Source organism: Stegostoma tigrinum, chromosome 29, assembly GCF_030684315.1.
Source record: "Stegostoma tigrinum isolate sSteTig4 chromosome 29, sSteTig4.hap1, whole genome shotgun sequence".
NCBI lineage: Eukaryota > Metazoa > Chordata > Chondrichthyes > Orectolobiformes > Stegostomatidae > Stegostoma > Stegostoma tigrinum.
In genome coordinates, this window is record NC_081382.1 from 29,104,747 (window position 1) to 29,119,832 (window position 15,086).

At 43.1% G+C, this 15,086-nt stretch overlaps 1 protein-coding gene across 9 annotated transcripts in view; it reads left to right on the top strand.

Moving 5' to 3' along the window:
- The window catches only part of LOC125465342 (ras-specific guanine nucleotide-releasing factor RalGPS1-like), a 713,999-nt gene that overhangs the window by 195,699 nt on the left and 503,214 nt on the right, over positions 1-15,086 (top strand). For all 9 annotated transcript variants that reach the window (XM_059638202.1, XM_048558694.2, XM_048558692.2 and 6 more), the window contains one exon: positions 14,814-14,921. In XM_059638202.1, coding sequence (XP_059494185.1) covers positions 14,814-14,921 — 108 coding nt within the window. The remainder of the gene's footprint in view (positions 1-14,813; positions 14,922-15,086) is intronic.

Genomic DNA, 15,086 nt, shown 5'->3' on the forward strand with positions numbered 1-15,086 from the left:
TGCATGTAGTTCTGACAGAGCGCTGTTCTGTTGAAGATGTCATCCTACCGATGTGAATGAGCCCACACTTTGAAGAGCTGGGAGTTGTCCCTGATGTCCTTGAAATCCCTCGATCAGCATGACAAAGATAAATTATTTGACCATTATCAGATTGCTTTTTTAAGGTTCTAAGATGACTTAAGTGTCACTGGTTAGACCAGTGTTAATTGCCAGGCCCTCATTGTCCTCAGGAAGGTGTTGATGAGCTGCCCTTTTGATCTGCTGCAGTCCATTTGCTGTAGGTAGACCCATAACATCATTAAGGAGGCAATTTCACAATACCGACCTAGCAACAGTGAAGAAACACCAATGTATTTCCAAGTCAGGATGGTGAGTGGCTTGGAGGAGAACTTGCAGGTGCTGGTGTTCCCAGCCCTTGTCCTTCTAGATGGGAGTGATTTGTGGGTTTGGAAGGTGCTATCCAAGGAGTTTTGGTGAGTTTCTGCAGTACATTTTGTAGATGGGACACCCGCCTGCTACTCAGTGTTGGTGGTGGAGGGAATGTGTTTCGTAAACATGATGCCCAGCAAGCAGGCTGCTTTGTCGTGGATGGTGTCAAGTCCCGAGTGTTGATGCAGCTGCACTCGGCTAGACAAGTGGTGTGTGTTCCTTCGTATTCCTGAAGTGTCTTTTTAGATGGAAGACAGACTTTGGAGAGTCAGGAGATGAGCTACTCACTACAAGCCCCCCACCTCCAATCTGGTTCTGCAGCCACGTATGTAGATGGCTCGTTCAATTTCATGTCAAATCGAAACCCCCAGGCATGATGATGGTGGGAGATTCTGTGATGGAAATGTCATTGAATGTCTGGACTAAGCTGTGCACAAGTCGACAGCTGTGGTTCCTTTTATTATGGCAGTGACTATATCTCACAGCCAATGAAGTAGTTTTGAATGAATATCTTTCAGTTGTGAAAGCACTGTGTAAATACAACTCATCCTTTTTTCTCTAGTTCCAGTGCTGTTCAAAGGCTGTTTCAATCTGAGTTAATCCACTGAATTTGTAATGATTTGATGAGCATTCCCCATTGAACACTAATGATAAGGTGCAGGTGTTTCAGTTGCAAATGCCTGTTATTGCCTTCATTACATATCGCTTGGTTTACACCCGGAACAAGTTAGGTATTTGCAGACTACGCAATCGGTCTATCTGTAAGTGGTCTTGTTTCCTTTATCTGTTTTAAGTAGGTGAGGGGAGCCAACTTTCATAATTACTTAACTGTTTAACAACTTATGAAATCAAATGTATCACTCTCTTTATTTGTTGTAAGGAAGTGCCTGGATTAGCAGGAAATGATGAATGCTGTCCCACAGTCCCTGCTTTCCACATTATAGATAAGTATCATGGATTGAGGTTCTATTTGGAATGTTCACTTTTTACCTGGAGTTGAAATCATGAGGAACATCCAATCTCATGGCCGCTACTAAGCTACAAACTGGGGCAAATGATGGAGAGCCCAAATTACAGAAGGAGTAACTGAGTGGGCAGAATCATGACTGGTGCATTTCAATGCAACAAAGTCGATGGCACACTTCAAATGGTGACAGTCTGCCTGTAATAGGAAATGGCAAATCATTTCATAGATGAATCAGGCAAGTCCTTATTTCTGTCATTGATGCCTCTGACTTCTTGCCCTTAATTCCTGTCCGGGACATAGCTGGCATCCACTATCTTGGCATTTAATGCGCTTGCCTTCACTGCTCACACCTTTTAAGCATAGGATTTGGGACGGCATGTTGACGTAGTACAAGATGTGAGGCCTCTTCTGGAGTAGTGTGTACAGTCCTGGTTGCCCAGTTATAGGAAGGATGTTATTAAATGGGAGAGGGTTCAGAGGAGAGATCTGGCCAGAAATGGAAGACTTGAGTTATAAGGAGAGGCTGGATAGGCTAGGACTTTTTTTTCAGGACAAGATGTTTTAAGTATATTATAGAAACCTTTCAGGGAATGTTGATTTTTGTAGCCATGAGAAAGCATGGAGGTGAACTCGTTTTCTAATTGCACAACAGCAGCAGTATCACGTCTTTTACGTTTCACATCTGCTCTCCATCTTTCACGCACACACACAATTTCCTCACTGTCATCTTCTTATTTGCTGTTGCTCTCTTGCGTTTGATGTGGAGAGCGAGATCTGCAGTGCTACAGTGACAGTAGCTTTTTAATGAATTCAAGTTGAATGTCACTGTGTTTTTGATGAATATCTAATGCTGCAAATAAGAGCATTTAAAACTGATGATGTTGCGTGTTTTTGTTTCAAAGAATATATTAGCAAAGAAGACTAGACGTTAATTCAGACTAAAGGCCAGAAATTACTGTCAGTAATACTTGAAGACTGTTATGTTCCTCCGACATTTTATAAAAACTGTGTTAGCCAGTTTTTTTTCCAAAAATAGCAAATTGAATAAACCTCATGCCAATATATTAGGCGTCCAGCCACTGTAATTGAACAAATGAAAAAATACAGCACAGGAACAGGCCCTTCGGCCCTCCAAGACTGCGCTGACCATCATACCCTAATTAATCTAAAACCAACCAGCAATTTTTCGATCTGTATCCCTCTATTCCCTCCCTATTCTTGTACCGTCTCGGTCCCTCTTAAATGTTTTTAATGTGCCTGCTTCCGCCGCCTCTTTCTGGCAGTGCCTTCCAGGCTTGTCAATAGCAATTTCTAAATTTGAGTGTCAATACTCATAAAATATACAGCGTTTTTACCAACGACAAATGGAAGTTAGCGGTAATGGAATTTGTCAGTGAATTTACTGGATTATGTGCATAATGATCTAACTTATTGGTGGCAGCAGCGGTGGCAATCTGCATTGTTCCAGAGGAACAATAAACACTACACATCTTGATAGCGTGACTCCTATCCTCACCCCACTTCAAGAAATGTTAAATTCTGCCCAGTTTGCAACATATTGTTCCAGTCACTGCATCTTTTTCTCTCGGACAATTTGATGCTCTCCAGAGAGTGGTGATAGATTAATGCTGGCACAAGACATTAAATGAGGCTCTTATAGACCAGATCAGATCCTCTCAAAATACTTTAAGAAGGTAGACACGACCCTAACTTTTAGCCCGCATGGGCCGAAGCTACGCCTGCCTCTTTGCAGGTTACGTGGAACAGTCCCTCTTCTGCACCTACACAGGCCCCAAACCCCATCTCTTCCTCTGTTACGTTGATGACTGTATCGGCGCTGCCTCTTGCTCCCAAGAGGAGCTCGAACAGTTCTTCCACTTCACCAACACCTTCCACCCCAACCTCAAGTTCACCTGGGCCATCTCCAACACATCCCTCACCTTCCTGGACCTCTCGGTCTCCATCTCAGGTAACCAGCTAGAAACTGATGTCCATTTCAAGCCCACCGACTCCCACAGCTACCTACAATACACCTCCTCCCTCCCATCCACCCTCCTGCAAAAATTCCATCCGCATTCCCAATTCCTCCGCCTCCACCGCATCTGCTCCCAGGATGAGGCATTCCACTCCCGCACATCCCAGATGCCCAAGTTCTTCAAGGACCGCAACTTTCCCCCCACAGTGGTCGAGAACGCCCTTGACCGTGTCTCCCGCATTTCCCGCAACGCATCCCTCACACCCCGCCCCCGCCACAACCGCCCTAAGAAGATCCCCCTCGTTCTCACACACCACCCCACCAACCTCCGGATACAACGCATCATCCTCCGACACTTCCGCCATCTACAATCCGACCCCACGACCCAAGACATTTTTCCATCCCCACCCTTGTCTGCCTTCTGGAGAGACCACTCTCTCCGTGACTCCCTTGTCCGCTCCACACTCCCCTCCAACCTCACCACACCCGGCAACTTCCCCTGCAACGGCAGGAAGTGCTACACTTGCCCCCACACCTCCTCCCTCACCCGTATCCCAGGCCCCAAGATGACTTTCCACATAAAGCAGATGTTCACCTGCACATCTGCCAATGTGGTATACTGCATCCACTGTACCCAGTGTAGCTCCCTCTACATTGGGGAAACCAAGCGGAGGCTTGGGGACCGCTTTGCAGAACACCTCCGCTCGGTTTGCAATAAACAACTGCACCTCCCAGTCGCGAGCCATTTTAAGTCCCCCTCCCATTCTTTAGACGACATGTCCATCATGGGCCTCCTGCAGTGCCACAATGATGCCACCCAAAGGTTGCAGGAACAGCAACTCATATTCCGCTTGGGAACCCTGCAGCCCAATGGTATCAATGTGGACTTCACCAGCTTCAAGATCTCCCCTTCCCCCACTGCATCCCAAAACCAGCCCAGTTCGTCCCCTCCCCCCACTGCATCACACAACCAGCCCAGCTCATCCCCTCCCCCCACTGCATCCCAAAACTAGCCCAGCCTGTCTCTGCCTCCCTAACCTGCTCTTCCTCTCACCCATCCCTTCCCACCTCAAACCCCACCTCCCATTTCCTACCTACTAACGTCATCCCACCTCCTTGACCTGTCCATCTTCCCTGGACTGACCTATCCCCTCCCTACCTCCCCACATATACTCTCTTCTCCACCTATCTTCTTTTCTCTCCATCTTCGGTCCGCCACCCCCTCTCTCCCTATTTATTCCAGAACCCTCTCCCCAGCCCCCTCTCTGATAAAGGGCCTAGGCCCGAAATGTCAGCTTTTGTGCTCCTGAGATGCTGCTGGGCCTGCTGTGTTCATCCAGCTCCACACTTTGTTACCCTAACTTTTATCGTTTATTTTGAAGGTAGATGGCAAGTACCATGTACCAGATGTGATGTATCTGGTCAAACCACTCGATAAGCCAAACGCAATTTATTTAAACACGACAGTTAACATACATACAAAAGAAAGAGGAAGTTAAATAACTTAGCCATTGGAAAACTTAACCAAATAATAGATACAGTGCCTATTACTAATTAACTGTTGCAATATAGTAACATTCCATAAACGTACTCCTTGGCAAAAAAGCAAATTCAGGCACAGATTCTTCACTGAATTTCTCCAATCCAGGAGGAATGAAATGTCAAGAGAAAATAGCAGCTAGGAATCATTTACTGAAGCTTCCAACTCTTCTGAGGCCCACAAAAAGCTTTTGATGCTACTGAAAAACACCAAAACCCAGAAATCTGGATCTGAGAGTTGGTCACACCCATTCAGGCTGTTTTGAAATAAGAACCCAAGGCCTCCAAGCTGTTTATTTAAGCCGTGTTCAGTACTCAGTTCAACCTCTTACAACCTCTCCAAAAGAAAACCCGGGCCAAAATAACCTTTTAAAGTAATGGCATGGTCACAATGTGGAGCTAATTAAAGTGGGTAAATGTAAGTGAGGTATAGATCTAATCAAAAGGCAGACTAGGACTAATACGTTGAAAGGCTTATTTCTGTGTTCTCGTTTAATGCAAAATATACATTGGACAGGAATGGTACATTTTACTACTGGCTGTTGTTACCAGCGTTGCGTGAAACCGATGAGCATTTGCGCCTCAGAAGAAGTTGCCAATGAATATATCTTGATTGTAACAGCACCAATGTTGTGGATAGTTACAGTTCCTTTCTGTGTCTTGGTTAGCTGAAAGGGAGAAAGGAAAGAGAGTACAAGGTATACTGTTTAATGGAAAGTGATGAAGAACTAAAGTACAGAGGAACAAAATAGAGATACAGACAGAATAATGAAAGATTCAAGCAGGGAGTAGAGAAATACCCCATAATTAAACTCTAGTGAGAAAAATTTGCAAACTAGAGTGATAAGGAAAAAATGTATCTTTTGAAAGGCAAAAGTAGAAAGAGTGTTGTAGTGATTGGAATGAAGTCATCAGGTGGATCTCAGAAATATGAGCTCCCTGATTAGACTAGATTAACAGCCCCAATCGGGGAATCCTGACACTCCTGTTCATATCTGTCAGCCAGAGGTTCTGTTTAGTCTCGGAGCTGTGGCTCTGAGATTGCTGGGTCAGTGTCATGTACGATGCACATGTACAATGGAGTCTTAATGTAAAATGGGAGATGTGCCAAGTTTTCGTGAGAGAGAGAGAGAGATTTTATTCTTTCTATGTACAATAATACACATAGTGTGACTAATTGAATAAGTAATCTGTGAGCTCCTCTTCGCACTGATTTAATTAACCCAACTATTAGTTTTGGCTGGAATCCGAAATTGTTGTGATGGTCTCTTCAAACCTTCATTGTTCTGAAATGTCTCCTGTCCATTGAATGCACAAGGTCAACAAAAGACAGAATATCATTCACCATTTTCAGTGGAAGCTGATGCTGCCATCATCAAAATCTTCTTGGTTGGCTGTTATAAAGTACTCTGTCTGCACTCCCAGAATGTCCCCTAGTTCTAATTTCAGGACAGAAATCCTTAAACACCAATGTGAATCCTCATTCTGTCAGCAGGTATCTTTGTGGCGTTTCTTAACAGTTCTAATTTGCTGACAATCTGTGAAGAATTATGATCATGTCAATATTGTAGGATCCTTACGGATGGCTTGAACAGGAGAAAAATTTTATTCCGTGTCTCTAGGTTGTACTCAAAGCCAGGTCCCAGAGGTGAAAGTGCAGTCTACTGATCCACTATGCCTTTGAGATCTGAGCCTTAGTATATTTAACCATTTGGGTTTATTCCAATTCAATTCCAATATCAATTTCTCTGCTGATGAAGTCTACATGCGGAAGGACCTAGACAACACCAGGGTTGCATCAGATAAATGGCAAAGTAATACATGCACTTGATGAATGCCAGGTAATGATCGTCTCTAACAAGCAAGAATCTAGTCTCCATTCTTCGCTATTTATTTGTAGTCATTGTGGAATCTCTCTCCATCGATGTCTAGGGGTTCTCCATTGCCCAGCAACATAACTGGACTGGCTACAAAAATCCTGTGGCTAAGTGCAGACCAGAGGTTGGATATGTCTCAGGTGATCTCCTGACTCCCCAAAACCTTTCCACAATCTGCAAGGCCCAAGTCAAGAGTGCAACAGAATATTTTCTACTCGTGTGGATGACGAATAAGACTTAAGAAACTCGACACTATCTAGGGCCTGGCAGCTTGGTTGATTGGCATCTCATCCACCACCTTTAAGCATTTACTTTCTTCAGCTCAGAATGGCAGCTGCGTGTACCACCTCCAGGTAACTTCCATCACCCTACAAGGCTTTGCTCACAGGACCTCTAACACCCAGAAGTAGACCGTCCCAGCCAGTTGACTGAGGGGTTCGGCAAAACCATCACCTTTTAAGTTCATGTCCAAGTTGCACACCATGCCGATTTAGAATTATATTGCCATTCCTTCTCTCTAGTTGGATCAAAATCCCGAAACACTCTATCAAATAACATTGTGGATGTAACCGCTATTGATTTGAGGGCATTTTAAGAATGGACAATAAATACTGGCCTTGGTAGTGATGCCTGTATCACATGAATGAATCCATTTTTCTTTTTTAAAAAAAACCTCTAATTTCCAAATTACAATTCGATAAGTTTTTTTAAGCATGGACAGAAATCGGTTCCTGTTACTTCCTTGACTTTAGGCTGAGATTTGTACTGATTTCTGGATTAGAGAGAGGCTGAATGGCCTCCTTCTAAACCTTAATTTTCTCTGTCCAGCTTATGCTAGGTGAAAATCTAATCTGATCCCACTTTCCAGTCCTTGGTCATAGCCCTGTGGGTTATAACCCTGGAAATTTAGTTGAATGCAAGGGTGAGGGGGTGACAGGAGCCCAGGTTTGTGCAGAACATTTCTACTCCTTCTGTTTGTAAATTTAGAGTTGGAATTTGAAGATGTTGTGGTTTGGGCGAAGAGTGTCAGCAAGAGCAGTAGAACAGGAAATTGGTTGTTCAAACAATGGAATAAACCCCCAACACCATGCACTTGCATTAACATGGTTATCAACGGCCAAAGGTTCAGTAAAAGTACAGTAAAAGTTCGAGAGTGAACACATGTGGAATGAAAATTATAGTCAGACCCTGAAATCCTTAAGGCCCTTGCTATCTTTTAGCTTCATGACACCATCCAGCCAGTCGTCCTAGATTAGGCTTAACTGAACGCCATTCCTACATTATAACCTGCTTTCAAGTTTGTTCCTCTTGGATGCAGTGTTGCACCAGTCATTTCTGCTATTAGCACCTGCACTTTTATGGCTAGATTTCATTACTGATTAGAGATAATACTTGGTGAGACCCTAAACTTGTCCGAGGGAACTAGCCACAAGTTCTGTTTTACCTGGAGAGGGCCCTGGATGTGTCACTTCTTGCTGGTGTTTGCATGCAGAGTCACTAATCTATTGTCAGGGTCATGATAATAAAATGTGAGGCTGGATGAACACAGCAGGCCAAGCAGCATCTCGGGAGCACAAAAGCTGACGTTTCGGGCCTAGACCCTTCATCAGATGATCATCTGATGAAGGGTCTAGGCCCGAAACGTCAGCTTTTGTGCTCCCGAGATGCTGCTTGGCCTGCTGTGTTCATCCAGCCTCACATTTTGTTATCTTGGAATTCTCCAGCATCTGCAGTTCCCATTATCTCTGATACTATTGTCAGGGTCATCTGGCTCTTCCATCATTCTGGATGTCTTTGGAGAGGTTATGCCCCCTATCCACATTAGATGAAGCTGACGATGCCCCCACTTAATTTGGCTCATCTCTTGTGGTGCCAGTTCATGCTCGCTTGTGTGTGTTACCAGCTGCTTGCAGGCAAACGTAGGCGAGAAAATGAGGAAAACCAGTAAGCCTTGCCCACAATCCCAGCCAATTGACTCTGAGGTACTCACCCTGCCTCTCTATTCCTCCATAAATCCCATCTTTAGAATCTAGTTGATGAAACTGAAATGGCAATATGAATCATGTTCTAAGTTCTGTCTTTGCATTGTGTGTTTGGTTGGCCAGTATAACATGGGAATCCAGGGTCATAAAGTTGTAGCCTAACTAGGAATGAAAATCAACTTTTTTTAATGTGGAAATGTAACGTTAACTTTAGGACTGTGGCTGTTCAGTCTAACAGCGTTTTTAGTTTTAGGAAATTTGCTGAAGTTTCTTTTCCTACCTAACAGCCCTGTGGGTATGCCTTCAGTACACAGACTAGTTCAGTTTAAGAAGGCAACTCACCAGCGCCTTCTCTTTGGCAATTAGAGATGGGAGTGAAATGCTGGCCCTATTCAGTGAATGAATTATTAAAAGATGAGTTTTAATTTCCAAATTGGAATTTAACAAGCCTGTTTTTAACTGAAACATTCTCCTCTTTTATGTTGGCTACTAATGAGTGAAACTTGGGTTAGTTTCTTGTGTAAATAGAGAGAGGAGGGAGATGTATTTTTACAGAGAAGAGTTGTCCTTAGTAAGTTGAGGAGCAGAATACTTCATTGGTGCCATTATAAATTTGACATGACAAATTCCAAAACACATTCCCTCTCATAAGACCATAAGAAATAGGAACAGGAGTAGGCTGTTTGACCCCTTGAGCCTGCATCACCATTCAGTAGTATCATGGACGATATAGAAGAGGAGTTGTTTAGCTGCACCTGAAACGGAACTGCCACCCTTTCTGCGCCCAAGATACTGAAACACAAACCTGAAATCAGCAAAGCTTTATCGCTCCTGAGAAGCGTTGCAGGCCACCGTGTTCAAAATGAATTGCACTGAAATAGTATTAGAGATAATGGGAACTGCAGATGCTGGAGATTCCAAGATAATAAAATGTGAGGCTGGATGAACACAGCAGGCCAAGCAACATCTCAGGAGCACAAAAGCTGACGTTTCGGGCCTAGACCCTTCATCAGAGAGCACTGAAATAGTGACATGTGATTTTAAAAGAAGTGAATATAATAATCATAAGATCTGCCTTGGCATTATTTTACATTGAACATTGACTGAAGATTTAGCCCTGGTTTGGTAATACAATTTGTCGGAAACATGATAATGTACATCAAAGAATGTAAGACTGTTTATACTCATAATTTCCCACCCACTTTCCAACCTGTATAGACATCTGTGTATTACTCCTGACAGCCAATTGGTGAAGGAAGATACCAGAGTCAGTCTTTACTCGCAATAGATTTACTCACAGAGTGAAATGTTACAGGTATATATATATATATCTTCAGATTCCACACTATTCCTCTGTTGGTAAGTGTCTCTTTAAATCTGCTTAAGTTACTGGTGGTCAGCTCAGTTGGCAGGATGACTGGTTTGTATTGCAGTGTGATGCCAACAGCGTGAGTTCCTTCCCAATTAAGTAGGGATCACTGTGAAGATTTCACATTGTGAGCCCAGCTCCTTGCCTGAAGCATCCTGACTCTGACTCACCAGCACTGCCTTGAGCCGATGTAGCCTATGTGGTGAATGTACAGCCACTGGGCTGCCCAGGAGGGACTCCCAGGATTTTGATCAATACTTGGGGGAATAAAAACACCTTCTTATGTGAGCAAAATTCCCAGAACTAAAAACTCTGCTAGATTCAACAGCCACTCTCCTAAGGTTAGTTAACTTTCATTTAAGCATTTAGGTTAAGTGAGGGTCTGCATGCTTTAGGTGAGGGGCTAGGTTCAGAAAGTGAAGTCTTTGTGGTGCCTCCTGCTGGTTTGCAAATTGAGCCCATGCTGTTGGCGTGTCTCATTAATGAGCTTGTAGTGCACAGTCCTCTGAGATGATGGAGCCTTTCACTCTCATCCACATTTCTCATGTTTCTTGCTCCTTGAGAATGCTAAATAAATGTGAATTATCTTTGTTAGTTTGTTGCTAAAACACTGGGTCTGTATGGCAGCATCATCCAAGGGAAAGCAATGCAATTGTGGTGAAGATGAGGTTGCAGTTGCTGCATTGGAGTTTGAAATGAAGATCCTGCAGGCTACAATATGGTTATTAGTTTTATCTGTAGGGCTGTTACCTTGTCCTCCAGCTGTTTTTGCTTCACTTAAAGGAAGGAATGTTTTTACAGACATATCTCTGCCATTAAGGCTAAATGTTTCAAGTTATAATTCTGTTCAACACTAACCATATTAACCTCAATGTTATGTCATGTGTTAGTCCTTTGCCATGTCATTTCCTGCCTTTTTCCCATCGATTACTTTATCTTTGCTCAGTAACTATTTCATAGAAATGCACATGGTCACCCCGATCCAAATTAGAAAGGTCATTGAGTTTTCAAAGTATTTTGATCAGGGAGCTGTTCCAAAAGGAACACAAATGTATCTTTAGGGGTGTAAATGACCCTCCTGAGATGGAAGATAAAATATGATACTTAATAACTTTCAGACTGATGTAAACCTGGGAGATGTCTGCATATGTTTGTTTGGTTTATGTCCTGTCTCGATGCCCGTTACAATCTGGCTAGGGGATCATGTCCTGAGATTTTATTGTCCTACATAATTTGTTCCTTACTTCTTCACAAAAGGACTTTTTTTTGATTTCCTCCCCATCAGATGTTACTTGTAAAAACTGCATTGATGTTTTACTACGTTGGAAGTGATTTTTGGATTCAAGTTACTGCTCCAGATCAGATACTTGTGTGAAATATTACTAATGCTAACCATGTTACCACTTTGTTGTACCTGGCAGTTTGGTGGATGTGCAAACTTTTGGCCACCTTGAGAAGGTTAATTGAACTTTTATTGATGTAACCTTATGTACAGCATGAAGTGGATTTGATTAGAGAGGAGATTGCCCAAAAACTTCAATGTGATTGATGTTTGGAAGTCACCAGGTCTGAAATCAACTGTTTTCATGCACGTGCCTCATTGCTGTACTTGGCTGGACCCGAAGATGTGAAAACATTGCACATTCGGATAGAGTATGACTTTTAAAACAACAAGAAATGCATCCACCAATTCCAATAAGCTGGTAACAAATTCAGAGTTCTTTCTTTGGCAGAAACCTATTAAGGGATGTGGAAATTGTTGTTATGTTAAAGTGCTGAGCTGCCATAGCTTCCATGGGAGTGCATCTAAAGGGCCACAGCTTAGACAAGGAGTTGGTCATGCTGAGGGACCTGACCTCTGGGAATTTGCTGCACAACCTCATGTACAATCCTGCTGTATAACCAGCCTTAAGTAAGATGGCCAATAAATGAGCAGGTGAAGCTTGTGTCAGGCCTACTTTCCAGCCCTCAGATTGATAAAGTGTCGGATTAGGAAAGGTAGGCTTAGTTTGCCAAAAGTGGAAGTTTTAAAACCTTTTTTTAAATGTGCTGGATCTAGCCCCTGTGTTTCCTGAGTGAGGGTCTGAATCCTAGGACTCCACCTGCTTAGTTATTCTCCGGTCAAAGTTCTTGCCGCTCAGACAGGTCGCCTGAGATCCAGCCCTCCCAATAGAACATGGTGCGTACGTTTGCAATTCAAAACAGGGTGAGATTTGCTGGTCCAGTGAACATTGGTAGGTTCAGCAACAGAGACTCCCGTTGTCTGAGCAATTATTACATTGAGTTCTGAGGAAGGGTCACTAGACCCGAAACATTAACTCTGATTTTGTTTTCTTCACAGATGTTGCCAGACCTGCTGGGCTATTCCAGCAATTTCTATTTTTGTTTCTGTTTACAGCACCCGCAGTTCTTATAGGTTTTATTTAGTATTTAACTCACTGCCACATCCTTTCGAGGCATGCCCACCTTGAAGAACTTCTGCTCCTCTCTCCAACGGGATTTCTGTTCTAACCTTTCCACCAACATTAATTTCACTGTCAGTCCCGGTGTTTGACCAGGTATCTGCTAAAACTCACTCCCACAGCCATATCACATTCCTCAGTGACTGCCTCCGACACAGACTCACCCCCACATGGATTCCAACGGAAATTTCATCCCTCGTGATTTGAATCCTCCCAGGATCTCTCGTATCTCTGCGGTGCTCAACGTTCCACGGACAGCTGCTCTCGCTGCATCCTGAGATCCATGCTCAGCGCCACATGCACACACTCAACCTTTCTCTACAACAGCATCGTAACACACTGGCTCAGGGCTGCACCACTCTGCAGTTCCACTTCATCCTCCGGCTCATTTGTCGTGCTAACAAGAAACCTTTTCATATCCTTTCTGGCGTCAAGGCCCACAAGTTGCCCACGGCCCTCTGGAATGTTCTACCCTCTCCTCTGACTCCATCCCCTCCCCCAACCCCACCTCCTGTCGGGTATTCGCTGCCCCTCCTGACCAAGTTCTGAGGAAGGGTCATCAGACCCGAAACATTCACTCTAATTTTTTTTTCCTCTTCATAGATGCCGCCAGACCTGCTGAGCTTTTCCAGCAACAACCTCTGGTTTTGTTTGTGACATTGTGATTTGAACCATTCCCAATTCTCTCTCTTCTCTCTTTTGTGAATTCTGAGGGTGTAAAAATTGACTTCAGTTTTAAAGAAGCATCCATGTTTAACCATTGAATAATAACATGTCAACTTCCCCAGTGACAGCCCAAGAAAAGAGAATGAGGAGCTCCCTGCGGTCTGCTCTCATCTAACACTCAGTAACAATATGACCAGTGTCTCTATCCTGGTGAATTCTGAACAACACTTTAGTTTGTCAGGGTCTGATTTGGTTTCTGGTTGAATGACACAGAATTGCCTCTGCATAAATTTGAAAAAAAAAATCCCTTTCAAATTGCTGAATTCTTTGTGGTGTTTAATTCTCTGTAGAATGTTTACTGTGGTGGACAGTTCCACTTGCTGTATCTATTTGAAACGACACAACACAGCTGCAGTTCAAATTGATCTTGCTGTACCCTACCCTTATTCCTCCTAAAACTCTTCTCCTGTAGGTACACAGTGAGGTCCTGCAAATCTAGTCTAAGATTGAATCTGTTGCTGGGTGTATTGGCATTGGGATCTCGGCCCTTAGGATATACCCATCTTTCTGCTTAATAGGTCAACGCTTTGGGACTGAAACTCTGCAGATGCCATCCTTGAGCTGATATATCTGAAAATTTTCATTGTTGTTTATCTACATATCACCACTGCCTTCAGAGGAAGGGCACATGTGGAGTTAGCATTGGTCATTACCTATATCAAGGGCCATCTAGCGGGACCTAACACATGGTTGGCAGACATAGTTCTACTTGGACAAGGTGTATCTACCCACTGAGAAACAGAATTGGTGCTCAACTTTTATGCCATCTTTACCTTTGGTAGCCATCATTATCATACTGGGATCCCAGATGCTGCTCCTGATGGAGGAACAAAGAGGAGAACTCAGTTAGATATGGTCATAGAAGGAGCTTTGAGCAGATGAGGCTTGGGACTTCCTCCATCTTGCATTCAGTGCTAGAATTATGGAGCTGTTGTATTTGAGTGTCTGTGCCATTCTCTACCTCATCTCAAACTCTCATCTTTTGCCCTTAGCTCTCCAAGAGCTTTGTCTTCAGATTATTATCTAGTTCTCTTTTGAAAATGTCTCCTCGACTTCTCAGCAAATGAATTCAGATCCTAACTGGGTTAAGATAGCTCTTATTTTGTGTACATTTCCTGTAATGTTGCCCACCGTCTGTTGAAATGTAGAGATTTGCAGTGTACATAACAGTTATTGCAGAACCTTCAGAAGCTTTTTTAACAAAGCCAACTTGTCAGCAGTAACCTCATTAAAAACTGCTTTGTTTGTAGGAGATTCATTTAAAATCATGATGAAGATTTATGATAATTGGAAGTGTGCTGTTTTTGATTATATCATGCAGTGTCTAATGATAATTTGATTTAACTGTTTTAAGAAAAAACTTCCATTTCTTTCACTTGATGATCCTTTCTGAAGTATTTTCACACATGAGAGAATTTTGCAAGATGACGTATTTGTTAATGCTCATTCAAGAGAGTTACATTTAAAGTTCTCCTGTTTTCTTTCAGGGCAGTAGTAGTTCAGACTCTCTCGAAGGACCCTATGCAGACTATGCAATGAAAAGCTATGATGCAGTTGTATTTGATGTGCTTAAAGTAACACCTGAGGAGTTTGCAGTAAGTGTACATTTTCCATGGGGTTTATTTCATGTGCCATATCTCATTTCAGGCCTGAGTTTCTGCAAATTCTGAACCATGATGTAATCTGTTCGTAATTTGGGCCTCAAAGTTTATTTACTGTCGAGTAGGTCTGGTGGTTTTTGGTCTTTATTTTCCTTTTTC